Source organism: Giardia intestinalis, chromosome 4 (assembly GCF_000002435.2).
Source record: "Giardia intestinalis strain WB C6 chromosome 4, whole genome shotgun sequence".
Lineage (NCBI taxonomy): Eukaryota > Fornicata > Diplomonadida > Hexamitidae > Giardia > Giardia duodenalis.
The window spans coordinates 2042784-2068093 of record NC_051859.1 but is presented as its reverse complement, the minus strand read 5'-3'; the positions used below and the strand labels follow the sequence as shown (position 1 = coordinate 2068093).

General features: G+C 48.4%; 14 protein-coding genes across 14 annotated transcripts; 6 read left to right on the top strand and 8 right to left on the bottom strand.

Moving 5' to 3' along the window:
• Window positions 1-9: 9 nt before the first annotated feature.
• Window positions 10-996, bottom strand: GL50803_005246 (uncharacterized protein; the record flags this gene model as incomplete). Its single annotated transcript, XM_038046158.1, has 1 exon — window positions 10-996. The coding sequence occupies one exon, from the start codon at window positions 994-996 to the stop codon at window positions 10-12; it is 987 nt and encodes a 328-aa protein (XP_037902065.1).
• On the bottom strand, window positions 944-3307 carry GL50803_0024139 (uncharacterized protein; the record flags this gene model as incomplete). Its single annotated transcript, XM_038045983.1, has 1 exon — window positions 944-3307. One exon carries the CDS (start codon window positions 3305-3307, stop codon window positions 944-946), a length of 2364 nt encoding a protein of 787 aa, XP_037902064.1.
• An 88-nt stretch (window positions 3308-3395) lies between these two features.
• Window positions 3396-4307, bottom strand: GL50803_007593 (D123 family protein; the record flags this gene model as incomplete). The annotated part of the gene is made up of 1 exon (XM_001705351.1): window positions 3396-4307. One exon carries the CDS (start codon window positions 4305-4307, stop codon window positions 3396-3398), a length of 912 nt encoding a protein of 303 aa, XP_001705403.1.
• A 71-nt stretch (window positions 4308-4378) lies between these two features.
• GL50803_0014492 (uncharacterized protein) lies at window positions 4379-5839 on the top strand (the record flags this gene model as incomplete). The annotated part of the gene is made up of 1 exon (XM_001705352.1): window positions 4379-5839. The coding sequence occupies one exon, from the start codon at window positions 4379-4381 to the stop codon at window positions 5837-5839; it is 1461 nt and encodes a 486-aa protein (XP_001705404.1).
• Window positions 5840-5841: 2 nt separating this feature from the next.
• On the bottom strand, window positions 5842-10950 carry GL50803_0017362 (uncharacterized protein; the record flags this gene model as incomplete). The annotated part of the gene is made up of 1 exon (XM_001705353.1): window positions 5842-10950. The coding sequence occupies one exon, from the start codon at window positions 10948-10950 to the stop codon at window positions 5842-5844; it is 5109 nt and encodes a 1702-aa protein (XP_001705405.1).
• Window positions 10951-11047: 97 nt separating this feature from the next.
• GL50803_007597 (uncharacterized protein) lies at window positions 11048-12580 on the top strand (the record flags this gene model as incomplete). The annotated part of the gene is made up of 1 exon (XM_001705354.1): window positions 11048-12580. One exon carries the CDS (start codon window positions 11048-11050, stop codon window positions 12578-12580), a length of 1533 nt encoding a protein of 510 aa, XP_001705406.1.
• Window positions 12581-12634: 54 nt separating this feature from the next.
• Window positions 12635-13189, top strand: GL50803_007598 (putative glycolipid transfer protein; the record flags this gene model as incomplete). Its single annotated transcript, XM_001705355.2, has 1 exon — window positions 12635-13189. One exon carries the CDS (start codon window positions 12635-12637, stop codon window positions 13187-13189), a length of 555 nt encoding a protein of 184 aa, XP_001705407.2.
• A 15-nt stretch (window positions 13190-13204) lies between these two features.
• On the bottom strand, window positions 13205-15130 carry GL50803_007599 (uncharacterized protein; the record flags this gene model as incomplete). The annotated part of the gene is made up of 1 exon (XM_038046335.1): window positions 13205-15130. One exon carries the CDS (start codon window positions 15128-15130, stop codon window positions 13205-13207), a length of 1926 nt encoding a protein of 641 aa, XP_037902063.1.
• GL50803_007600 (uncharacterized protein) lies at window positions 15127-16716 on the bottom strand (the record flags this gene model as incomplete). Its single annotated transcript, XM_001705356.1, has 1 exon — window positions 15127-16716. The coding sequence occupies one exon, from the start codon at window positions 16714-16716 to the stop codon at window positions 15127-15129; it is 1590 nt and encodes a 529-aa protein (XP_001705408.1).
• Window positions 16717-17091: 375 nt separating this feature from the next.
• On the bottom strand, window positions 17092-17916 carry GL50803_0014493 (Mre11; the record flags this gene model as incomplete). The annotated part of the gene is made up of 1 exon (XM_001705357.1): window positions 17092-17916. One exon carries the CDS (start codon window positions 17914-17916, stop codon window positions 17092-17094), a length of 825 nt encoding a protein of 274 aa, XP_001705409.1.
• An 83-nt stretch (window positions 17917-17999) lies between these two features.
• Window positions 18000-18554, bottom strand: GL50803_0014494 (uncharacterized protein; the record flags this gene model as incomplete). Its single annotated transcript, XM_001705361.1, has 1 exon — window positions 18000-18554. One exon carries the CDS (start codon window positions 18552-18554, stop codon window positions 18000-18002), a length of 555 nt encoding a protein of 184 aa, XP_001705413.1.
• A 522-nt stretch (window positions 18555-19076) lies between these two features.
• GL50803_0033787 (Na+ driven multidrug efflux pump) lies at window positions 19077-20717 on the top strand (the record flags this gene model as incomplete). Its single annotated transcript, XM_001705364.1, has 1 exon — window positions 19077-20717. One exon carries the CDS (start codon window positions 19077-19079, stop codon window positions 20715-20717), a length of 1641 nt encoding a protein of 546 aa, XP_001705416.1.
• A 270-nt stretch (window positions 20718-20987) lies between these two features.
• GL50803_0060774 (uncharacterized protein) lies at window positions 20988-24761 on the top strand (the record flags this gene model as incomplete). Its single annotated transcript, XM_038046241.1, has 1 exon — window positions 20988-24761. The coding sequence occupies one exon, from the start codon at window positions 20988-20990 to the stop codon at window positions 24759-24761; it is 3774 nt and encodes a 1257-aa protein (XP_037902062.1).
• Window positions 24762-24824: 63 nt separating this feature from the next.
• On the top strand, window positions 24825-25310 carry GL50803_004820 (uncharacterized protein; the record flags this gene model as incomplete). The annotated part of the gene is made up of 1 exon (XM_001705365.1): window positions 24825-25310. The coding sequence occupies one exon, from the start codon at window positions 24825-24827 to the stop codon at window positions 25308-25310; it is 486 nt and encodes a 161-aa protein (XP_001705417.1).

Genomic DNA, 25310 nt, shown 5'->3' with positions numbered 1-25310 from the left:
GCCATGTTTCTATTTGACCGTTTTGTTGGTCGATATACTGTATGTTTCTCGTCTCTTGGAGTCACGCTGAATTGGCAATAATACGGGGGATTGCTTGTAGAGAGCTGCTTGCTCTATCATTGCGTGTGCTGCTTGTACCCGCTGTTCTTCTCCAATAGCATAGTTGAACGCCTCTTCAGGAGTCATGATTTTAGCGGAGATTCCGCAGTAATAAGCGTCGTTCAGGCGCTGCCCATTTATGTAGCGCCTCAGCTTTACAATGGCATCGTCAGGATGTGGCTTATCGTCGAAGGATATCCCCAACAGCATGCGGAAATTGATGTCGATGAAAAGCGACGGGCCAAGGAATGACACATCTGGGTCAAATAGCATCTTAGGCAGGAACGATCCATCCGGAAAGAAGGCCTCCATCTGACGGCGCAATTTAGTGCTCCCTTCGGACCGATTCTGTGGATCCAATAGATCAACAATCCAGTTCAGGAGCCGATTTTTGGCATTCGAGAAGGCGTTCTCTGCTACTTCTGCCGTTTTCTGTTCTGGAACTTCTATCATACTCAAACAGGACGCTGTTCTGTCTAGAGTGAACACATACATGGATCTAATCAGGGTCAGCCAGTTGCCAGCGTCCATTGGTAGGATTTTAAAGGAGGGTAGAGTCACGGGGAGGCCTATTATCGAGCGTGCTGCCGCGGTAAGGGAGATAGTGGCTAGAGTGTAGTAGCGAAATTGCGCAATAGCTAAGAGAGTGTTAGATGAGCTCTGGGGGCTACAAGAAGTGGTGGAGAGATACTCATAGAGTAGCCTATGCTTGTTGGAGACGGATATGTACTCGTGCTTGAGCTTAACAAGAGTTTCAAGTCCCTCAATATAGGTCGGTAAAGCGTAACTGTGTGTTCTCAACGCATTGAGGATATGTTCACGCTCCAGATCGCTAACAAATAGTTCATTCCACAGGGGTACTAGGGTGCGGAGTGCTGGATTTCTCGCAGCATTCATCAGACTTTTTGTTTATGCTCTCGTCAGCAAGCGAAGGCTTCAGCGTCTGCTTGTAGTGATGGGATCTTGCGATGCAAGGGTTGAGGGCACAGGTTTGTCGTAGGTACTGCAAGATGTTTTGCTCCAGTGTCAGTGAGGTAGAATACCTGTAGTGCAAGAGATTCCACGGAATAGGTGACCCAAGCAAGCTGCAAAGCTCTGGTTCCTTTGCTTGAGAGGCACCTTCTGAAGCTTCCTTGGTAGAGCTGCTTCCTTGGGGCCCTGTGTCCTCCTCGCTATTACCACAGAAGCTAGATGTTGTCGCATCATCCGAATGGTGCTGAAAGCAGAGCTTTGGCTGAATGCTGGTTGATGTTATGATAACACTAACATCTGGATTGGACGATAGCGGGGCGGATGGCTTGCTCGTACGTGCTGCAGAGACCGCCGTGCAACATGCCATGAGGTGCGGTTGCGCTTTGCCCAAAAATGCGCATAGCTCCTTTAGAAGGGCGGTTCTCTGTTGCAGTGAAATGCATGTTGCAGCCATAAGGCCTAGAAACTTGGGAGGAAACTTATAGTTGATTCGTTGCATAGCAGATATACTGTCTGATAGCAGCTGGATAAACCCAGTCTTGTGTATTGCAAGGATCTGCTCCTCAAGCGCGCCTAGCTCCGGAAGTGTGAGATTTATGTCCTTTGTTTTGGTTATTCGAGAGATGTATAATTGCATGTTGGCTATAATTGAGTGAAGGTTAGCAGGCTTGTTTTCAAAGAACGATGCACTTAATAGTACATCGAGTCTGTTAAGTTCTGTGTGTAGTGCCAAGGAATTGGCTTCCAATTCTCGTTTGCGTACAGATTGGGCTGTGGTGATCTGCCACTCTTTATCAGTGAGCGTTTGATTTAGTTCCTTAATCTGTTTGTTCAATCCTTCCAGTTCTCCCTTTTTTGCGGCCATTTTATTGTTCAATTTGTCCACGCTTGATTGGATCTTCTCGGCTCCTCTCGAGACTCGCGTCTTTGCCAAAGTTGATGACTTAACGCGTTGCTCAAGCCTCTGTATTTGGTCTTGAAGGTCTTGCTGCACCTTCCGTTGGCGCATAGCGCTCTGCTCCAGCTCAGCGCTCTTGGTTCTCCAGTATTCTTTGCTTTGACCATGCTTCTTTTGATGCCTCAGAATCTTCATACTAGCATCATTTAGTGCCATTTTTAGAAGCTGAATGCGCTGATTCATTCTTGTGGCACTCACTGGAAGAGATTCCCGAAAGTTCTGAAGAGTAGTCTTCTGTGTCCACAAAGCTTGAATGTCGGTGGAGACGTTGGCTAGCTGAGAGTATATCTCTCGTGCATTTGTTCGTACTGCAAGCGACTGCAGCTCTGTATTCAGCGAATGCGCAGATGCGAAGAATAGGGTCTTTCTGATCAGGTAGTACCTATATAGCAGGAGGTAGAGCTCCAGACCAAGCCTCAGGTGGCCAGTGCTTATTGTTGGTGAAGATATTTTCTCAACACTAGTGTCTAAAGGAAGATTGGAGGCTTTAAAGTAACTGCAGAGAAAGCTGACAGGTGGCGAACATGTACTCTTACACTTGATGGCCTCACGACATATGTGTACGCCAGTGCTTAGTCCATTACGGTCTGAAAACCAGATAGAGTGAGGGGCAGCTGTAAGGAACCAACGAGCTGAGCGCTCTAAACTTGATAGTGTCACCACGTCTGGTGCACTACATGTTAGTAGACGAACTACGTCTGTCAGAAGTTCGCGACATACTATAGGTCGTAGAATAGCTCGGTGCGTTGATAATACCAGTTGGGTGCTTTGAGGTGGATCTAGGGCAGCCGAAGGGCTTACACTTGAAGTGTGGCTAACTAAGGCTTTTGTTACGTGCAGTGCATCTGTTGATAATAAGTCTAACAATTTTAAGTAACGTTGTCGACATGACTTGCCAGTGATCGATTTAAGAAATGAGAGTCCCAAGGGATATGAAGAGGCTTTGGGGAGATGCAAAGAGAAGCTGCCATGGAACATTCTTAGGTGTTTCTTGTCATCCTGATCAGTTGGGAATAGCAAAGAGCTATCGGAAACAATCCCTGGTGAATAATCCATCTCCAAATAGACAGAAGCAGGCCGAATGTGCTCCGCTTGCTGCCGCTTTATATGGATATCTGCTATGCAGGGTGGAAGGGTTGTAGGTACAGCAGAGCACTGGCCTCCTAACCGCCAAGGGCCGGCAGTTGAGTACCGCGTACGCACGTCTCCCAGGAATGCATCCTCAACAAGAGGGAGGCGTTGAAGGCGCTCTTGGTATGAGCTGCTGCCTGGACGCATGCGCTGAAGACAAGACTTGGTCTTCTTTTCCCGCTTTCAAATTTACTAACCTGCAATTGAAAGAGTCAAGCATACCAAACAGGCTGCCCTAGAGCCTGAGACTGACCAGCTCGGGGATCTCTGTCTTGCGAGTGGCCTGTCGGACAAGCTCTATGATTTCCGTGTGGGTGCCAGAGATCATCCCAGATGTAAGCTCGGAGGGGTAAGTGTTGTTCGTGGTGGCTCGCCCCACTGCAGATATCCTTTCAACAGTAGGATTGACAAACAGGGGGTCTAGAATTGCGTCAGGCTTCAATCTCTCCTTCAAAACAGCGGCTCCCAGCACACAAAGGTCTTCGAAGGCGGACTCTGCTGTCGGCAGGGGTTGCATGTCTAAGAGAAGAATAGAAGAACATATGTCTTCATCTACATCACAGTAGAGATCGATTATGAGGTCCGTGACACCCATGTGCTGAGTGATGTGCTCGAGGAGGAAGACCTTGACAAAGCGGACGATGTCTGTAGTCACGTCGGTGATCATGCACTGATAACGCGGAGCGATGAGGACAATACGCAGATCCTTGATGAATATGCGGTACTCGAAGATCTTGTGAAGACGCTCATATGGCATAACATAGAGATAGTGCGGAATACTGGGATCAAACTTGCCAGGAATCTCTTCGTTGTGGAAGTTTAGGAGCGCATTGCGTATCTTTTCAGACATCTTCAGCAGGATAAAGGCGTTGCTGGGGACAATGCACATTAGAGTCTCCACAATCTGGGAACAGTCAGTGGGGGCTGCCCAGTCCACCTTAAGGAACTTCCCATTAACAAGATCAAGGCTTTCGCAGAACTTATGCAGCGCAGGGGCATTGACACTGGTCATGGCCATGTCATCGGAAACAATCTCTTTGCAGACCTCTGGAGGGATCAAAACCGTCTTTCGCTGTATTGTATACTTCATCAGTGGCCCGGGCCAGTTTACATAGCGGAACTTGTCGTAGACGGACTTGCACAGCATGAGGTGGCGCGTGAGGTTGTGCGGTTAGTAAGAATTTTATTTTGTCTTCTGCGCTTTCCTGTGCTTCCGCGATGCTTATTGTGTGGCTTGGTCAGGAAGCGATATACAGCGGGACCATGATGACAAGGATGCTAGTGACAAATGGTGAGAAAGATGTGTTCAAACGAGTGCTTACCGCCGGCAACATTGACTTCGTCTTCGCAGACCATAGGCCTCAACTGATCCGCTCGGCATTTCTTAAGTCGCACTATACCCACCACGCAAAACAATCAGCGTCACTTGGGTGTGTGTACATCACTACAAAGGAATACTGTCTATCCATTACAGCAGAGGACTTTCTGTCAAACCACAACTTTGACGATGCCGGTAGAATGTCTGGAAAAGACATCTTTTTCAATAGTGGAGAGTTTCCTACTCGCGGAATTTTGGAGGTTCGGCGCTCAGATTTACTTTCCAAGGCAATAGTTTACACATGCATCCACTACATGCGCAAGAGTACCCCCACTGCCCAGGAGCTCATGGTTGTCTGCGACCCAAGCGACTCAATCTCAGGGTGCCTCAGCCCCATGCTCAGTATCTTGAATAGCCTGGCGCATGTCCATGTCCTGCTGGTCAACAAGAATTGGTCCATGATACCCACACTTGAACTTTGTAACTACGCTATCATCATGTCTGTGGCTCTACGCCGGGCTGCCTCTGTTCTCTTTGTACCTCATCATGTGCCGACAGACGTTGGAGAGTGCTTCAAAGATAAGCTAGCCTTCATGAGGTTCATGGGCCTCAGTCTGACGTCTTCAGAAAAGAATAAGGTCAGAGGCACTGACATGAGTGATAAGTCTGAAGGCGACGGCGCACCTGAGGCTGAGGCCAAGAACATGTACCACAACATCATTCCCCAGACATCCGATAGAATAGCTATTTCCTCGTTCGATGACTTACATGCATATGGATATTGCGTTGATGTAATATTCATTATTCTCAGCCTGTTAAATCGGGACAATCTTGCACATCTTTGTCTACACATGTCCACCGGCTCCGCCTTCTCTGTAACTGGCCAGACGTGTGCCATGGGCACCCTGCATGTAAGTTACTCTGCTCATAAGACAGCTCTTAATGTGGCACGTGAGGTCGTCAGTTCGGTGAAGGCGTTGTCCGGCGGCTCGTATGCGATCATCTCACACCATGCCTTCTGCATCTCTGACACCGCGGACAGGTGGCGCAGTGATTTGGAGAAGGTCTTCCAGTTCTTAGTCCCTAACATTGACAGACAACAGCGCAAGACGGTCCCGGGCCCATTTGCTCTGAGTGTGTTCATACAGCCAAACATCACGGGGAAGACCCCATTAATGTCCGAAATCTGTTTTTATGCTAGTTGCGGAAGTATATTTACAGATATATTGTATTTTATCACAGAAAAAGTGCGTTCTGCCATCCAGACCAACGGTTGCGGAATCTTTGACCTGACCTTTTTGCTCGCCTGCTGCTCGTACTTGAGCCAATTGCGATTAGATTTAGAGTGCATGCAAAAGTGATATTAGGACAATCGGGACAGGCCGTGCTTGTGCAGTAAACAGTCCCTATACAGGTAGAAAAGGTATTCAGCCGGGTCTGAAGGCGCTTTGCGACCGGCATGCAACGAAATATCCACATCTAAGTAGTATGCAATGACGGCAAGATTCTCCATCAGCATCCCCGCACACATCTGGAAGTTTGTAAGTGGAGGCACTGCGTCAGGACTTAGCGATAGCACTGGCCCAGCAGGCTCGGCTGTCTGCCCGTGCGCATCTTGAGTGTATGAAAATAGTTTAGAGTAATGGCCCTTTATAATGCTCTTAGGGGCAACTGTACTCTGCGGGTCGCGGAAATAGACATTGCATCCATGGACAGCCGAAATTCCAATAGGATAAGGCAGTCCAGTAACGGTGCTTAAGATTCTGCTGTGCATACCTGCAAGCTGAAGCTCGTGCCTCAGAGGAATGTTCTGCATGAGTGAGAGAGCCTGCTGAAGGTGCATGGCATACCACAGCGCAGTCTCTTGGATGTAGAGTTGAGACATGTTCTTACCTAGGTGTGTGACATAAAAGGGCAGGCTTCCATAAAAGTCATGCTTCTTTGTAATCGTGGAGTGGCTAGGATGTGCTATATTGAGACCAAGCGTTAGAGAGTTTGTTGGGAAAACGTTCATTTCGAGATGTTTGAACCAAATGGGAAAGCCGTTAATGGTATATATTCCTTTCTTCTCCAATTGGACGTTAAATGCAGTGACTAAGAACTCTGTCGGGTTGTGTATGAACATTGAATCTAGATCTCCTTCGTTATCGGAGTTTGGCACATAACGAATGTCATTGGTATTGGCTTGTGTCTTCAGGGGTGAAGAGAGATTAACATTCTGGGTGGAATCGTGAGCCGAATGACATGCAAGCGCGACAGCCTCGTTCTTTTGATGTATGTCCTTGAGCTGCCGCTCGAGCAACTGTCGATAAGCACGCAGTTTTTCTAGTTTGGAGATCATCTTCATATCGGATTTGGTAGTAGTGTCCATAGGATGTGCTTGAGTAAACTCATTCGACTCCAAAAGGACCTTGTTTCTAACACTAGCCTCTTCATTGGAGCTCTGCAACCTCTCCAGATCATCCAATCGGAACCTTGACTGAGCCATCGCTACCTTCTTGTACGTAGCAGATATAAAATGCAGATATTCTAGTGTATTTGGCTGCTTGAAAAGATTTATGGAGGTGGTGGGGAGAGGTGTGAAGTGCTGAGTGCACACCTCAGTCATTTCGCTGGCCGTCAACTTCAGCGTGCCGTAAAGAATCTCCAATCTCGGGGAGAATCCTTTATAATAATTCAGCAGAAGAGCAGAGAGGTGCTGGACATTTGCCGCAGTAAAGAGATTCGGGAAGTCAAACAGGGTGCGAACAGCTAAACAAAGAGACACATCGTTAGGCACCTCCTTCATGAGAATAGACAGATTGAAGCTATCGTCCTCATCAAAGAACAGAGAAAGTATGCTGGATAGTGATGCAGTAGTGCACAGTATGTCAATCGTTGCATAGTCAGAATACATGCCTACATGAACACTATCAGCAATGCTACAAGATACAGCATGCGTTCCTTCTAAGCGAGAAATAACGTACTCAAGAGATAGCGTAGTCAAATTGAATAGGTAAGCATGTAGATCATTAGTGTTACCAAGCAAGTCCTGTGATAGAAAGTCCTGTAACAATGCATTATCATCGAGCGTCTTTTTTATACAAAACGTCAAGGAAATAGTGTTCAGAAGAGCACCTTGAGAGGATGCTATACCATACAGCTGATTACCAAGTGTGGCAGGAGACGGAGGTAACACAGAGGGAAGTCCCTTTGTGAAGCTGTGGAGCTTGCTCAAAGCCACAATGGTAGTAAGATGGGCCAGGTGTTGTTTGCTTGAGTTGAACGCGTGAGCGACGTCCTTGAGCCGACTGGTCGGTTGTGTCATTAAGAAGTAGTTGTCAAAACAGATATCTAGATAGAGCTTAGCTGTTTGGCCCATGAAGATGGAATTTGTGAGAAGGAGGAGGTTGCTGGCAGTCACTGAGCCTCCAGAAAGATTTAAAAACTCTAGGTCAGGTATGCTGAGCTGTCGATGATGGATAATCTCTAGGAGCGTGTCCACAAGTTGTAGAAAGTGTTGCAAAGATATTGCACGAAGCGTGACAGATATGCAGCTATCCAGAGATTCAAAAGCAAACAGTATGTTGGAGCTAAATGAGTTCAAAACATCTAGATAGACGTGCAAATGCGCGAGGAACTCTGCAGATAGCCCTGCGGAAATGGCATTGGAAGCATTAAAGAGTACTTTGAGTGTGAAGCTTGTTTCCATATCGTTCATGAAAAGGCTGGAGTGCAAAAACTTTGGCAGATAGGAGGATGAGCCGAGAACTATATCGGCACTTATCGGGTGGAGATGGTCAAATAGATCTTCTACGGTATCAAAGGAATAGGTACATGGTAGCTCCTTAGAGGCGTTGTGAGATATATGCGAATGCGTATTAGACGCACAGATAATAGAGGATTGAACTGCTTTTAAGGCAAAGACAGCAGAGTCGTCGATGATTTCTCTAGAGTGAGAGATGTGCTGAATCAGCTTGTTATTGTCGATGGACTGCTGTCGTGCCACAAGCCCCAGGCTGATGTTATGAGTTGTGAGGTTTGTTGCCGTTGCTTCTTGGAGCTTCGTAAGATTGGTAACTAATGATGCAAGTGGTGATCCAAAGAACACGCTGAGCAGCTCCTGATCTGTAATAGTTACAGAAGAGATAGTATCCTGGACAGTAAAGCCACAAAATTTAGAAATCCTGTTAGCTATATCGATGTATTTGCAATCGGTTTCAGGATGAACGATATTGTACACCCATGGGGATATTGCTACGGTGCTACAATCAAACAGCTTCAAATTCATAGTGGCCAGAGGTACAGAAACGTAAGGTACCTTGTCAAAAGGCTGGATAGTAAACATTTGCGGACAAAGTTTTTCCTCAGAAGCCAGTTTCTGAAGCTTAAGCGACGATCCTCCGAGGTAGTAGAACCAAATGTTGCTATACATCTTGCTACTATTGGAGTGCAGCGAAATCTTGATACTGTCAACTAACGAACTAAAGAAGTCCGATACCCTGTCACCAATCAGAGTGACAGTCCAGCAGCCGGCGAAGAAAGCGGCAACAAACTTGCTCATGGTGTCGTAGATGCTTTCATGACAGTGCGTTACAATGGTGGCAACTCGTTGCATAGCCCCTAGCGCCGCAAAGAATGTGAAGCAAAAGCGCTCGTGGTTCTTGAGAATAAATGCCGAAGCCAGATTACTGTCTGAAAGATCCGCAGTTGTTTTGCCACCCATCTTTCCAGAATACTCTTTGGAGAGGTCACCGTGCCCTCCAATCCTAGATCCTGTGAGTAGGTTGGAGCGGCTCGAAATGTTGTCCATGTGGCCCACTGATACTGAATTGCTTCGCCTGATAACATGCTTTGTTGTGGCCTTATTGAAGATGTGGCTCTTTACTGCCGGCTCAGTGGAAAACGCAACTGTGAGTACAGCTTTAGCATCATAAATGTAGGATGCAGAAGAGTAGTTGTTAAGAAACGGATTTGAGTCAATAAGCTGAGGTTTAGTATCTCTCTGTTCGTTAGACAAATCACGTCCCCATATGTCATATAGTGTCACGGACAGGCCCATCTCCTTGCTGAGGAGTTTCAGAGGACCATATACGTCTTCGATAAGCATTAGCCCCAGTCCTGTCTTCACAGCCCCAAAGACATTCAGTGAAAAGAAGCTGAGCATGTAGGGTATTGCCTCGTCCAGCAAGGCTAGATGAGGATTCGTGATGTAGGCACGTGCACTTTCAATTTGTTTTCGCTGAATGAAACTAACGAATGAGTCAAGGTGGGTAGAGACGTACTTCGATACGTCCTTCTGGAGATCTAGTGAGCTGAGAATAGTAGTCAGAATATCTGCTATAAGAATTGGTACGTTCTTGATGACTAGCTGGAGATGATAATGCTTCCCTACAAAAAATTCCTCTAGTTGAAGCGGAAGCGCTTTCAATTCGTGCACTAGATAAATGGATGAATTCGAGTACTTAATAATTGCATCGAGAATCTTATTGCCGTCAATAAGCCACTGAAAAAGCATGCGAGCTAATGTAATATCGAAGACGTTAAGCAGTATGTAACGCCTAGAGGTAACAACAATGTCCACTACATGCTTGTAGATACTACTGTCTTTCTGAACAAAAAGAATGGGCGTCTGAGCTGTCGTGTTGGCCATTTGCTTACGCTCGTCCTCGGCGTCTAGCATAAGAGGCTTGTTCTTTATATATGTTTGATCAGGTTGATAGCCTCGTCTCAAACCCTCACCCTGTAGAAAGGAAGAACGCTTAGACGATCCTGATGGTCCTTGCACGTCGAGGCGGCTGCACCAATTCTTTATAGCTTGACGTAGGATGACAGGTATAACTTCAGACTGTGTCGTTACAAACACGATGAAGGGAGCACTACGCAGAACGGAGTTAAAGTACTGCTTCGTTATCTCGCGCAATTTAGATGGAAGCATCTTATCAACCTTAACGACGTCACGCAGGCTCGCCAAAGCTGCACGGCCGGTGATCTGGTCAACAATGGCAGCCTGCACAATGGCCTTGTCATAGTCGTCACAGATACGTTGAAAATCATACATGCTAAACATATCGAAGGTACCCGGGTAAAAGATGTGGGAAAGAAGGACGAGAAGCTGCTTTGTGACTGTCTCTGAAAACTGCTTGTGGTTGGTTATGTCTTGGTTTGCAAGAAATGAGTACGAAAAAGCTAGACCTGAAAGACCTCTAAGGTGTGTAACAGTGGGAATGGACGCCATAGTGGAGGCGAAGTAACTGTGCATGTATCCTGGTGCGTAATTGGCACTTTTCTTCAAGAAGCAATACTTAATAGCTGAAAGTGCAAGGAAGTCTGTAGCGTGCACAAGCCGGACAGGAACCAGCACGGAAACGTGACAGGACGATGACCCAATATTATTATGTATTAAGCATCCCTGCTCATGGAGGTGGATGAATACATTGTGATTGTAGCCTGCGGGCCCAACCGGAGAGAGTGGAAGGGTCGCAATGCTCATTTTTTAGAAATACTTAAGTAAATCCAAAGACCAGAGATACCTTTGAGACCCGTATAACGCTTCCACTATACTGGTGGGCTGTTTTTCTTAGCTTAGTATGCCGGATCCTTTATCTCTTCCTGAGTTGCTTCACCTTCCCAAGGAGAAGGTTGAGGGCTACATCCTGCAGCTTCCAGCTTCTGAACTTTCGGCCCTCCGCGAACACCTTGAGTCGTTTATCCGAAACTCCTCTGCAGGTATATTGGAGCAGCTATCCCATAACACTTTGCAAAGCGAGAAATGTTCATCAGGTCCACTTCCCTTTAAAGGCGCTGAAGCAAGTAGTGCAGTCAGCGCTCTTGGAAGAGATTCTTCTCTTGAAGATGCCAAGCAAATTCTTTTAGAGGCCCAGGCAAGCATTACAGAGAGTCTCGAGAAGCTGCATTCTGCTGCACAAGAAGAGCATATTCTTGGCCAAATAGAGGACTCTCTTCGTACTACCCTTAGGCTAATCGATCATCTTGACGAGACCTGTTTTTCCAAACCAACAGATTGCGACGCCTTGGCAGGACTACTTTCTCAATCTCTTCAAATCCGTACAACAATCTCTCACATCAATCCTCCTTCTTGTTGTACTGCTATTTCTTCACGTCTAAAGCACGCAATGGACATTCTATGCAGCACGATTTTATCCCATGTGGAAACTATATATCTATCTAATCTTGTTTGTCTTGAGTCTCCCCAGGTACAGAAACTTTATAGCATCCTGCTAGATTACAGTGAGATGCCCGCCATTGTCTGTAAAAACTTTACCACTCCTCTTTTGCACAAATTGAGTGACTACACTCCATTGCAGATCCTCGAAAACGTCGCCGTGCTCGTCTCTCGACTAAAGAAAAGAGATAGTAATTCATGGCTTGCACTTCTTTATCAAAAGCTTAAGGTAGAATCTGGGTCTGCAGCATATTCTAATACTTTTCACCAGTGTCTTACCGTCCCCTTGATGAACTTTCTCCAGAGTTACTCTAGGTCTAGTATTGCAACACTGTCTTATTCTCAGGCACTTCACTACTTACAAGGACTATATAAAATCTACTCAAATGCATCGGTAGATCCTTGGCCAGGTTTAAAGGATGCCTTGCTTTTGGAGACTAAGATTATGAACGATATCGAGGACTCCTTTAAAATAGTTATCTTGGTGTTAAAGAATCGAGATATGAAGCAAGCGAGCTTAAACACTACCATATCAGAATTCTCTGATAACCTCTGCCAGACGCTTAACCTGTTTCTTCGTCCACCAGCAGAGGTCCTCTCCAAAGACCTAGAAACTCCCTGTGGTTACTTTGTTCCTGCTCTTGTTGACAAGGTACTGACTAGCCTTTCCTCCGCCCTTCACCAACTGGCCATGCAGCTGCTAATATACAAAAACGAGAAGTTCTATAACTCACTGATTGGAAAATTACATACATCTTTGACAGATTATGTTCAAACCATGTCAATGGTATCGGGACTCCTAGAGTTCACGGACGCGCTTCCAGTCTTGGGAGGCCCACAAAGCGTTCCCCAGATTCAGGACCTATATTTTTCAACCTTAAAGGAGTACCTGGGAATTTTTATTGGTTGGCTCCGTGCCGAGCTTTCCCTGCGCTAATCCCTGCCCCGGAACTACCCTATGGCCCCGGGAATCCTATGTCTGGAAATTAAAATGCGAACAGTTACGACCGCAAACGAATGGAGCGCCCTCGCAGAGAGGCTTGAGAAATCGTTTACTGACCTGAACCACGCACCGACCAGTGCGAATCTTGTTCAAGCATCACGCAACGTTGTTGAGCTAATTGACAAACTTAATATAGGCGTACTGAAACTAGCAAAGGGAGACATTACAGGAAACATTAAGAAAGTAGAGCCAGTTGACGGTCTTCTTGAACAGACCATTCCAGACAACAAAAAACTGGCTACGGGTGCTCTTTGGCTGTCTCGTACATTTAGTTTCGTTTCAACGCTCATGTGTCTAGTTGTGGATCCTAGCTATGCATACGAGGAGCCTAGCAAGTTGGCGAAGTTAGCATACGAACAAACATTGAGGAATTATCACAATACGGTTACTAGTGGTATTTTCAACATGGGGTTCAAATCTCTCCCAAAGCGCAAGGAGTTTGAGGAGAAGATAGGCTTGAGTATATCTGAGGTAAGTGGCCACATCTATAGGTTTAGCGAAGAAGTCACGTGTTTTGCAAGGCTTATAGATCAATACTACTGATAAGATGATAGTGGATTATTTCCAGAAGGGGAAGATCCCTCGGTTACCTGGTCGTTGTTCAGATTTCTTTTGTTGTAGATGAAGCAGGCTACGATCGTAGTCAACAATGTCATCAGTAATAATTGACAGATCAAGGTTACGATCGTTAGTAAAAACGGACGCTGTCGTCGTGCCATTAAGCGCCTCGAGAATCTGGGTACGAATTGTTGTCGCAAGATCCTCTATCCGCAAGTCGTGTCCAGCATTCGCCTTCTGTTGTTGCAACGCCAAGTAAAGATTATTGAGTGTTGCTTCAAACAAGTCCATTTTCTCTTGAAAATCGGGCCAGGATGGGTCTGGAGCCTCCAGGCTCAAGCAGGGGTCTGTCTGTGTCTCTGCTGAAGAAGAGTAGCTGGTTGTAGAGCCTGCCGCAGTGTCAACGCGGTCACAATCAGCTACATAAGAGATCGGCGGGGTTGCAACGCGTGTTTCCCAGAGCTCTAGCCAGACTGATCTTTCTGTACATTCAGCAAGCTTTTTCTCCAGAGACTGCACAGCTAGTTCGCGTTCTCTCAGACGATTCTCAAGAAGACTTACTTTGTCCCGCAATCTCTTCTCGTTTATAAGCATCTTGGACACCTGTGACAGGGACACATCTGTTTGAGTGCTCTTGGAGGCACGCAGCTTTGCTACTCTATCGACAGATGATTGAGACCCCTTGGAGACTCCTATAGAAGCGCTGTGTGCAGCTTTCTGTGACCTACCGCTTGTCAGGGCTACGTTGGAAATGCTAGTCGGCATTTCGTTGGTCACATAGATTCTGAGTCTATCGATAGTTGCATCTGGCTCTAATATGGACGCACAAATTCGTTGCAGCAAGCTTATTGGCTGGGCTTCATTATCACTTGGACTTATTGTTGGTAGTTCAGAAAAATCCGAGCCGCACATCTTCTCTTCTCCAACCAACTTGGATGTTAGTACGGAATGATCACAATTATTTGCGAGTCTGATTAATGAAGTCTGGGTCTCGGCTGCTAGATTATCTAGATCGTCTCTGATACCCTGTAAGCCTACATTGCTGGACGAAAGCGAAGTGTTCAAACCAGTGGATATCGCCAGCAACTCTTCAGACGCACCAGCATCTAGATGGTTCTGCTTTTCAAGCTCTGAAATTTTCTTCTGTAGATCATCTACTGTTTGTTTGAGCCCCTCATTGCATGCTTGCATTGTTTCCATACGGTTACTAAGCCCATAGCTTCTCTTTTGCAAGTCTTCAAAGTGTTGTGTGAGAGTATTAATCTTCAACGAGTCTTCTTGTTCTCGGCACTGTAGTTCCCGGATTTTTCTATCCTTTGCTTGAATTGTCGCTTGACAGTCCTCCACGTTTAGCTCCAGATTGTTGATAATTCTGTCTTTCTCGACTATTATGCCATGAGCGTTTAACTCTATATCTAGTTGGGCCTGCAGCGCATTGTTTGCGTCTACAATCCGCGCCACTTCTTCCTTTATAGTATTCGCTAATTCTGAAAGCCGATGCTCTTGGTTATGGATACGCGAAATTCTCTGAATTGTCGCTGGAGAAGAATTGAAGGTTTGCTGGAGCACAAGTAAGAGTACCTGTTCATATTCTGGTCTAGGGCACTCTTCTAATCGAGGAATAGCTTCTTCTGTATTGCGGAGCTCTCCTTTGCGAGTCAGTAGAGAGCTCAGTTTGAGAAGCTGGGCACTCATCTGGGAGTTTTGCGCAGTCAATCCCTTCACTACCTTCCTCTGCGCATCCAGTTCGTTGCTTAAGAAAGTTTTTTCGGATTCCGCGGCTAATATTGCTACCTTAGCTTTCTGCAAGGTGTCCGTTTTTAAGTGCTCCAAGATCCATTCATGAAATGATCTGACTGCCTCTTTGTGCTGGGAGGAGTGTTCAGCTTGGGGTCTTGCTGCTCTGTTGCGTAGAGACGAGCTCATTGAGCTAGAACTTCCGATGCACTAGATTCAGTTTTTGGCCTAGAGGTCTCAGACCAAGTTGAGCTATAGACTTCCCACCACACGCGTTCTCGTATCTCTGCTAGCTTTCCCAGGAGACTTGTCTTGGGAAGTGTTAAGAACTCTGTTGAAAGCTGCTCCAGCAACTCCTCCACGGTCTGGTTCGTGTTCAGAAGACTATAGAACTTTACTCGATGCTCCCAAATTTCCATCATGTGCTTCACGGGGCTAAGCACGTCAAGAATGCTTGAATAGGCAATAGAAAGAGAGTTAGAAAGAAAGTGATTTGGCAGGGTACTGAGGATCTCGTGAGTGGTGACTATAAGTGGCACCTTGTTGCTAAATTGAGTCTGGAGAACGTGGGTGATCCACTCGCTGATAACCTCATTGCCAATCAGATCCAGAAAGAGCTCACAAAATATCTCTCCGTCTGAACTGAAAAGAGATAGTAAGGAAAGAGATATCAAATTCTCTGATCCGCTTACGTATAGATCATAGTGATCAGCAGAAATGAACATGGCAGTTCGTCCCTCTACCAGAGCTGTTCTGTATCTCTCAATGAAGTCAAGCTGAGCACGTCTAGCCTCCTGATTCGACAACTGACTAATAATTCTTGGCGTCAAAGGTGAGGAGAACTCTATGCGAAGAAATGTAACTCTAGCGGAGAGAATCTCGCGGTTGTTGCTTCTGTTCTTGCGAAGCTGTTCCGTTTCCACTTTACAGCGCATCGGAGTGCAAGAGAGTATCTCTGAAGCAGATCCTTCGGGAGTTTTGTTAGGGTGTTGTTGCTGTCTCGAGGTTCTTTGTTTATGTGGACGTTCCATGGACTCTGCAGTATCCTTTGTGATATCATTACCTCTTCTCTTTCTCTTACTCTCTGGTGCCTTTTCTGTGTCTGCTACATTCTTCTTAACAATTTCATCCTTCTTTTGTAAGACCAGGTTGTTCGGGTCAGTATGAAGAATTGAGCTGCCTAGGTTTGTCTGGACTGTATTGAGTTGGATAGGAGACGCTACAGAGAAGACTTCCGTTCTAGAGCCTTTCATCGACATTACCGGAGAGAATCTAGTCGTCTTGGCCATTCTGGCCTTGCATGGTGCTCTGTATGAAAGATTCCGCACATCAAGACCGTGCTCCATGAACGTTATAAACTTCGATACGATCGACCTCGGTATCTCAGACTGGGCGCTGTACCATATGACAGACTGGTGGGACCCGTGCTTCTGATAAAGAACTTGCAGTGCTGCCCGCTTTTCAGGAGAGATAGTTGTTTTTGTCTGCTTGTACATCTCACTTACAGCCACATCCCGGTCTGAGGTACGGTCCAGATTCACATCCAGGGGCTGTGACGCAAGTTCTTGACCCCCGTTGGGGGACTCCTCACCAAGCGCGTCAAAAAGCGGCGTTTGCTTGGACGATTCATCCTTGACATGATTAGAGCTAAGCGGCGACAGACAGGATATTGTAGACTGCTCCTTGCTGCAATATTCATGACTGTTAACATCGGTGGAAGAATCGCTCACTTGATTTATAGAGCATGATGAATCACCAGGGCCGCTGCTGGCCATTTAGAGACAAAGTCAAATTTTTAAAGTCAAATTTCTGAGATATCGACTGATGGAATTAAGAACTGATTACGGACAATGTAAGGCACAACACTTGGACGTAACAAGGGTATCAACGCATATCTGACCTGTCTTTACGGAAATGGTTGCTTGTACAGCTCATGTCTTGACTTTTATTTACCGAGTTTGTTGAAGTTATAATGCAAAAGGCGCGCTTTACTCGTTTGCTCAATATTGCTTGCAAGAGCCGAAATAAAAGTTACGAGCAAGTAGAATTGAGCATCCTTTGCCTAAGATGATTCAGACCCATAGCAACGCAACTACACACCAGTTTATTGCATACTGAATACCTAATCGTGAGCCAGCCAGCCATTTCCACTATAGAGGCAGAGACAGCAAGTATAAGTCGGGAAGGCTTCTCTTCCTGCTTTGTCTATGCGGAGAGCCGGGCATGAGAAGCGTGAACGTCTCCCCGTCGCGAGGAGGCGTCTCGTCGTGCTCGTGCCCTATGTACACAAAGTCTATGCGCTCTTCCGGGGCATGCGTATGATTCCACTGGTCGACGAATGAAAGGCTGATCTTGTCTCTTCCAACCTGGTCTGAATAGTCTTGGTGAAGAACCAGGAAGGTGTATCGTGCGTGCCTGCGTCCTCCTTTAGCGCCTCTCCCCACCGCTTCGTCCTTCAGAGCTGAGCGAGCGGCCGGGGCAAAGGAAATCTCGGGTGCCACATCCCTCTGCCACGCTTTGTGGTAATCCAGTCCGTACACGACGAGCTCTACACCGCCAACTACCCGGCAGAAAGGATGGAGCGTAAGGCTTTTGCCGGCCTGAGTGTGCCCCAGGAGACTCACCGCCCCGGCCGCCTCCAGGAGGCCCAAAATCTTATCGTTGTTGTCGTGGTTGCCGTAGATGAGGGCCATGGGTATCGAGTCGCCGTCGCTGTGGCCTGCAAAGGACGAGACCCCGTATCGTCTCAGTGCACAGATTGCCTTGATGACCTTCTTGCTGGACAGCCTGTTCTGGTTGAAGAAGTCTCCGGCGTGCAGGATAGCATGCGCGCCCAGCTTGCGGGCCAGACAGAGGCACTCCTCAAGAAGCAGGTAGTTTTCGTGGGCATTGCAGGGGCGTGCAGACGGGGCAGTGAACCCGAGGTGTGTATCCGTGAATAGCGCGATCCTTGCGCCCGAGCTGTCTGCAGACATCTTCCAGAACACCAGGATGCAATCAGAAAAAGATAGTGATTTTACAATGCACACGGAGGCCTCCCACAGGGGCCTACGCGTGGCTAGACAAGAAACATGTTTGTGTCGGACATGGAGCGCCTGTAGATATCTATGTTCACCTCTTGTGACCTGGGAAAGCCGTAGAAGATGTAGTTGTCGGAGACGTAGCTCAAGTAGCTGCCATTGTTTGTGCACATCAGGTGCAGCTCTGCAAGATCGAGGCTGCTGTTCTTCTCTATCACCATGCACCTCTCCCAACTGAGGGTCTTTGCAAATTCCCTGGCCTCCTCGTCAGACTCGAACCTCTTGGAAATCGGCAGCGATGGGCTGCTGCCCTTCCTCCTACGCGATGAGCCGCCATCCTTCTGGCCACTTTCGTCGCTTTCCGGCTTCCCGTTTTTCTTGTTACCTCTCCTGCCATCCGACGGAGTAGCAAATTCCACGGTGACGGATCCTTTGCCTGGGGAAGCCTGAGGAGTCTTCTTCTTCTTCTTGACACTGCTCTTCTCAGATAGAGTATTCCCCGCAGGAGACCCGCTAGCTGCTCCGTGCTCGCCTGTTTGTCTGGACTTGGCGTTAGACTTGGGCTTTGACTGCTGGGCCTTGATATCTTTCATAGCGAAGCAGTGATAGCAGTAGACAGGAGCGCGTTTGCAGATGTTACTCCACGTAACATCGCACGTGTCCGACACAGTCGGCGCGTCAGGGAATTCAGTCACAAGTTCCACGTACCGGCCGGCAAAGACTGTGGAGATATCTTCGTAGATGCACTCGGCGGGTCGGTCTGACCCGGCTGACAGCTCGGAGCCATAAAGCTCATAGAATCGGTCATGCGCTAAGTGGATATCTAGAGCGACTATACTACTCCTTCTAAATTGACCTACCCCGTCTTAGTGGATTTGTCTCGGCGTAGTAATTTAAATTCGAATCTACAATAATGCTGTGTGTTGCCTGATTTGACTTCATCAGCTTCTCGCTATAATCTTCACTCCATTATGTGATCAAATGATAAATGCAGCAATCTACGTTACTACTTACTGCGTCACAACTGGACGGCCGGGGCATACTTGGCGAGAGATTGGTAAAGTTCTGTTTAACGTGTGGTTTCCCACAAAATATTTATAATTATCATTCAAAAAATGTCAAATGTTCATACTGAGAAGGTCAAACGACTCGGTGAAGCGCCCGTCTTTAAACTGCTCTGTTCTTTCTCTGTACCGTGCATTTTCTCAATGGTCATTTCTGCTATTTACATGAACGTTGATGCAATTTTCATTGCCAAATTTCTTGGCACAGACGGCCTAAGTGCGCTATCTGTGTTCGCCCCCATTGATGTCATAGCTCTGCTTTTCCCCAGCCTGTCTATGGCATATGGTGCCTCTACATACATCTCTCCGGCACTAGGCCAGAAGCAGTTCAGAATAGCTAACTACTATACGACAGTGTTTATATGCATGGGGCTAATCTACTGGGGGCTTGCAATGCTTATCCTCTTGCCTCTTCTACCCAACATTCTTTCTATGTTTAACGCCACGAACAACGTCTTTAGGTACGCGCAGCAGTATGGTGTTGTTGCTATTCCTGGATATACCATCACATACATGTTTTCTAATTCAATGGGCCCTATCCTGCGTGCAGAGAACAGGGCAAATCTTTCTATGTGGCGGCAACTGCTTGGAGCTGTTCTGAACATCGTCCTTGATGCGATCTTCTTTTACTGTGTCCCGAAAATGGAGTACTACGCGGCATCGGCGTCCACTTGCATCAGCCTCCTCATAGTCTCTATTTGGATGGTGTTAAACATCTTTGATTTAATCAAAGGGGGCGTTCTCCGGTGTAAGTTCGGACTTCTGCGATACAATGTAGACGAGCTGAGAGACCACGACGAACGACAGCTCCAGTCGTCTTCTGAGACGTCCACAGAAGCCGTTGAGCTAGAAAATGTGAAAAGTACAATAGAGATGGTTCATGCGGACATGCAGGATGGGATGAGCTTTGAGACAATTGCAGGGGAACCGTCGTGCCCGCCACATACTACAGTTGCCGACAACCCTCAGCCGGCTGCTAAGCGATCTTCACTAGGAATGATCATCTATAGATTCCTTGCGATCAGCTTCCCCTTTTACATCAACGGTGTTTCGAGCTCTGTGTGTTCTCTCTTGGCAGCTTACTATACTACAATTATTTCCCAGGCCAACCAAGAAATCAATCGCAGCGCTGTAGGGATAGTGACAAGGGTAACCACCCTAGTTTCTATGCCCATTATAGGTCTTGTCCAGGCCCTGACACCCATCCTCGGTTATAACCTGGGGGCCAAGAAACTGGACCGAGTCTACCTTGTCCTCGTTTACACTAGCCTGATCGGCGTGGTCATGACCCTGGCCGTCTGGGGGCTCTGCGAGGGCCTGGCCTACCCTCTTATGTATCTCTTTGCGGGCGACGGAGAGACGGAGCGGGCCATTTCCGCCTTGGCCGTGCGGCTCGGGCTGGCCGGGCTTCCTCTCCAGCTGTTCGTGAGCATCACCGTCTCTGTGTCGCAGATGAAGCGGAAGACCGTCCTCAGCACGATACTGCAGCTTACGCGAGCAGCCGTCACCATCGTGTGCATCTTCGTCCTGCCGCTCATCGTCAAGGCGACCAAGAGCCAGGTCGACCCCGTGCACGGCATCTTCATCTCGCCCGCGGTCGGGGACGCCGTCTCTGGCCTGGTGTCCATGATCATCTACATCAAGTGGACCCTGGACTACAAGAAGCAGTGCGAGACAGCCTCCGACGAGTGAATTTATTTTCAGCAGCTTTAAATCTAAATCTGAAATCGACGAATTCGAGATTTTGTGTATAACTTTAGGAACCTCGTCGACCCCTGGCCCCGGTAAGAGAAGAGGTAAGACGGCGAATTGTCGGACAAGTGTCTACAAATTATTGAGACAGGCAATCCGCGTTGAGGCGGCAAAAGGCGGCAGAGGGTACCTAGTGTGCCAGGAGGAGAATGGCGCACTGTTCTGAAAAACGTACTTATGATGCATGACAATTAGTACAAATAATAATTGATGGGGGTCACGGCCTTTAGTACGGCGTTCTTCCCGAGGGTGCCGCCGGAAACAATCATAGATACGGCCAACCTGTTCATGCACCAGGGCGGGGGAGTGGATGTCATGGCTGCCCTCAAGCCGTATCTTCCGCTCCTGGTTGCCATGGGCGTCCTGCTTGTTCTTCCCTTTGTCCTCGGGCTCTGCTTCAACATTGCGCTCGTCTGCATAGCCCCCTGCCGGTGTAGCCAGTGCTGTCGCAGATGCTGCCACCGGAAGCTGGAGATGGAGCAGACATCCAGCAAGTACCGCTGCTGCTGCTTCTACACGGGCCTCGCTGCCAACGTCATCGGCCTCTGCGGATGCATCGGGATGTTCGTCGCCGTCTCCCAGCCCTTCATTGGCATGGACAACATGTTCCGGGTCGTGGCTCGAACGACCGATCGCGTCTACGATCTGGCTTCGGACACCATTAGCACCTCAGACAGTCTTATAAACGCGCTCATCTCGAGCTCAGATAATAGTTCCATTTCCCCAATCTCCAATATCTTGAATAAAACAGCAGACGAGGTCAGCGAGTACATAAGCGCGATTTCCAAGAGCTGCACGCTGAGGGTGGTCTCTGATGTCTTGTCGCAGAATTCCTCGCTGGCAGAGGGGGTCAGCACCATCCTTCTGCCGCCTGCGTCCCTACCCTCGTTGAGTGCTATCACAGATTTCTCAGATAACATACAGAAAAACTTAGATTTATTGTTGAACACAAAGACGCAAGAATCAGTAAAGAAGAGTTTAGAAGGCAAGCAAAATTATGGCAACTTCTCTATACGATCAACGCAACCTCCGTCTCCACCCGATGACACGGCAATCTCCGAGGCCAGCTACAAGAACATCAACAAGAAGTCTCTTATTGGCGGGGCTGTCTTTGCGGCCAATTCTATCACCAACGGGATAGCGAAGTCGCTAGATAAGCAGCAACCACCAGGTCAAGGAAATTGGCAAACTATCATTGAAAAGGTGTGCAAGCAGGTCTTTAAGGATAACTCAGGAAATAATTATTGCACAACAAAGTCCAGTGTTGCTGCTGCCTCCGATTCACCTATTGACAGAGCAGATCTGAATGTCCCGGTCAACAACAACCCCGAAATAGTGATAAAGTTCGTTATAGACTCGTTAAGGCCGAAGGCGTCTGGCAAACAGCAGAGTAAGGATGACACACAACTACTCGTTGACTTGCTTGAAGTACTCAGCACGAAGACGCAAACCGTGGGGGACATAGTCCGGAGGGCGTGTGGCAAGCCGGCACTTAAGGGCAAGCTATCGTGGTGTGCGTCTGCCACGCGGGCCGAGGGAGGACCAACAGACGAAGAGCTCGCCAGATCTATCAGCGACCAGCTGAACCTGCCTAAGCTCGCAACCGATGCCCTGACACAGGTCTCCAGCTTCTCCAAGTACATCAACTACGTGCTGCAACTCCACGACCACAAGGAGCAGATGACTGCGCGTGCTCTGTTCGACGCCTTCATAAACAACGGGGCCTGCCCCGGTTACATAACAGACCTGCCTGTAGAAGGCGGTGCGTTGGACTCGTTGAAGAATTGCAAGCTCTCTGGGTTTGATCCGGCAACGATTCCGCCTGCTGGCCGCAATTACGTTCTGATATCGATGGCCCCTTTCTTGCTCGCCCTGGCTCTTCTCCTCGTCCCAATCGGGACGTTCATTTGCGGGATCGTGGGCGCTGCGCGCTTCAAGACGAGGTGCGCTGGCTGCTCTTTGTGCTGCAACGGGTGCGTTGTTTGCTGGGTGTCGCTTTTCCTGATGCTGTTCGGGATCGTCGCGGTGGTTCTGCAGAAGTTCGCTCTGGAGTACTATTCGGGGCTCCTCACCAACCCAGACAAGCTTCTGCGCAACAACTACGACACCGTCCTCCAACTCCTCAAAGACAACGGAGTCATAGGAGACCCTGCGCCGGTCCAGCTGGACCTGGGATCCTTTGTGCTCCGGCACACGGGGCACCCCGACCTAGCCTACACAGCCCCGTCGTCCGCCGTGCTGGATTACACCACATACGATGCTCTCCGTAAGAGCCTCGCCAACGTGACAGCTACCGTTGCCGTCGGAAACCTGCCGAGCATGTTTGGGATTCCTGCCGAACCTGACGACAGCATGGCCTCTCTGAGCCTTTCCACGAGGGTGGATACAACTCGCATGTCCATCAAAGACCTCCTCTATTACAACAAGAAGGGTGGAGGGATCCTCGATATCCTCGGCTTGCCGGATCTTTTGGGCGGGCTCCAAGGACTGCTGCCCGCGGTGCTACCCGAAGCTATCAACCCCCGCTCCAGCCTCTCACAGTACCTCGAGACCTTCATTGTTCCGGACATTGATCCGTTTCTTAGCGGGATTAGGAACGCGTTCCTCAGTGGCGAGCTCTCGAACGCCGTCCTGTTCGGGGACTTCTCTGCAGGGCACAAGCTATATAACGACACATACTCCAGTACAGAAAAGCGCACAGCTTTGTACGGAGATGTTGATGCATCTGCTCTGGCTGCCATGAATGTCACAGCGCAGGTTGAGGCCTATATCAGAGGCATTTCCTCCAGCGCGAACTATAGCGCCCTGTCCCTCGAAGCCAGTGCCAAAGCCGTTAGGGGCCAGAAGGGGATAGTCGCAGAGTGCCTTTCCATGATTCACTTTCTGGATACTTTGGTCGCTATGACAAAGTGCCCCTCGGTGACCTTCCTTGCCGATAACCCCGTCGATAAGAATCTGTGTTCACAGGGCAGTATTAAGAGCACAATGCAGAAGATAAGAGCCGAACTAACCAACCTCAAGACTTCGTGTCCAAGCATCTCCACTAGCCTGTCCTCCATCGTCCACGGGTCTCCATACCCAGACCTCGTTGGAAACCTGTGCACGAAGATCCGCCCAGGTGACACCGTAGAACAGACCTCCATTTGCGTCTCCAACACATACGCAGCCGTGCGAGACCTCGTGTATGCGCTTCAGGAAAAGGGCTTCCAGACGATTGGCTGGAATGCTGCGAGCAATCCGAACGATGGCTCCAGCGGGGCACTAGATGTGGTGCTAGACACAACAAGGGTCTATGAGCGGTTTGTGGATGTGTTTAAAGATTGGAGTAGCTTTTCAACCGATGAGGTCAGCTTCATAGATGCATACACAGAGCTGCTCAACGCTGTAGTCTCCCCTTTGTCCATCCTCTTAGATATCATCGAAGCAAACATGGTTTCGAAGAACCTGTCCGGAGGATTGTACCCGCGGTTTTCTCAGCATATGTACGACACGCTTTTGATGGAGCTTGGAAGTACCGTCAACAAGCACGTGATAGAGCCGCTCGACGTCCAGCTCAATAGGCTCCTGGACATCCTGGCAGGGCCCAAGGGCTTGGCGACTCCCTACGTATTAGAGGTGGTCCCCGAGAGCATTAGGAGCCTGACGCTGGGGACGGGGCTCTTGGAGACGTTCGGAGCCATCTTCTTCTGCCAGTACCTCATCTGGGCCGGGCTCTTCTTCGGTGGAATATGCCAGAACGTCACGTTCAGGTACCTCTATAGTATGGAGTTCATGCGCTCGAAGGACTACAAGGAGACGATGATCGAGGTTAGCATGAGTGTGGTGTCATTGACCGATAGCGAGCTCTTCCCCATGATATCAGATTGCACGGCGACGGAGATGTCTGTGAGCCGTGTCTACGACCCCGTGGATAGCACCACCAGTATCTTCACTAAGAGCGGCCAGCTTTCAAACAACGGGGACTGCTGGGACTTTAGAAAGTAAATGTATTCACAGGGCTGATGGTTGCGAGCCGATGCGGGCGAGTCAACCTAATTAAAAAGCTCTATGAGCCGCCCTGTTATTGCAGACGTGAAAGTCTCCCTTTTCGGTGATTCGGCCCAGCTAGAGACGGCCTTCCCTGGTTCTGTAGCGGGGGAGTCGGAGCATCTGGGCTACTCGTTCCACACGGTCATCAGGGATGTGAATGCATACAGGTTCCACTTCTTCGCGGCCGCTACGGACAAGCCCATCAGCGAGTACATGAAGCAAAAGCTCTCCGCTTCTCAGATATTCGTCTTCCTAGTCAACGACCGGACGAGCAGCGTGTTGGCAGACCTGCTTGACAGATCCTTGCTGACGGGGCCAACCATACTGGTTGCCAGTCCTCAGGAAGAAGCCATGATCCGATCCACAGATGGGTACGCCAGGTGCTGCAACAGGGGAGTCACAACCGTGATCAGTAGAGGGCTGTTTGACGAATCTCCCGTCGACCTGATTCTCAACTTCGCCCTCGAACACATCAAGGATATGACGTACAAGGAGATAAGATGA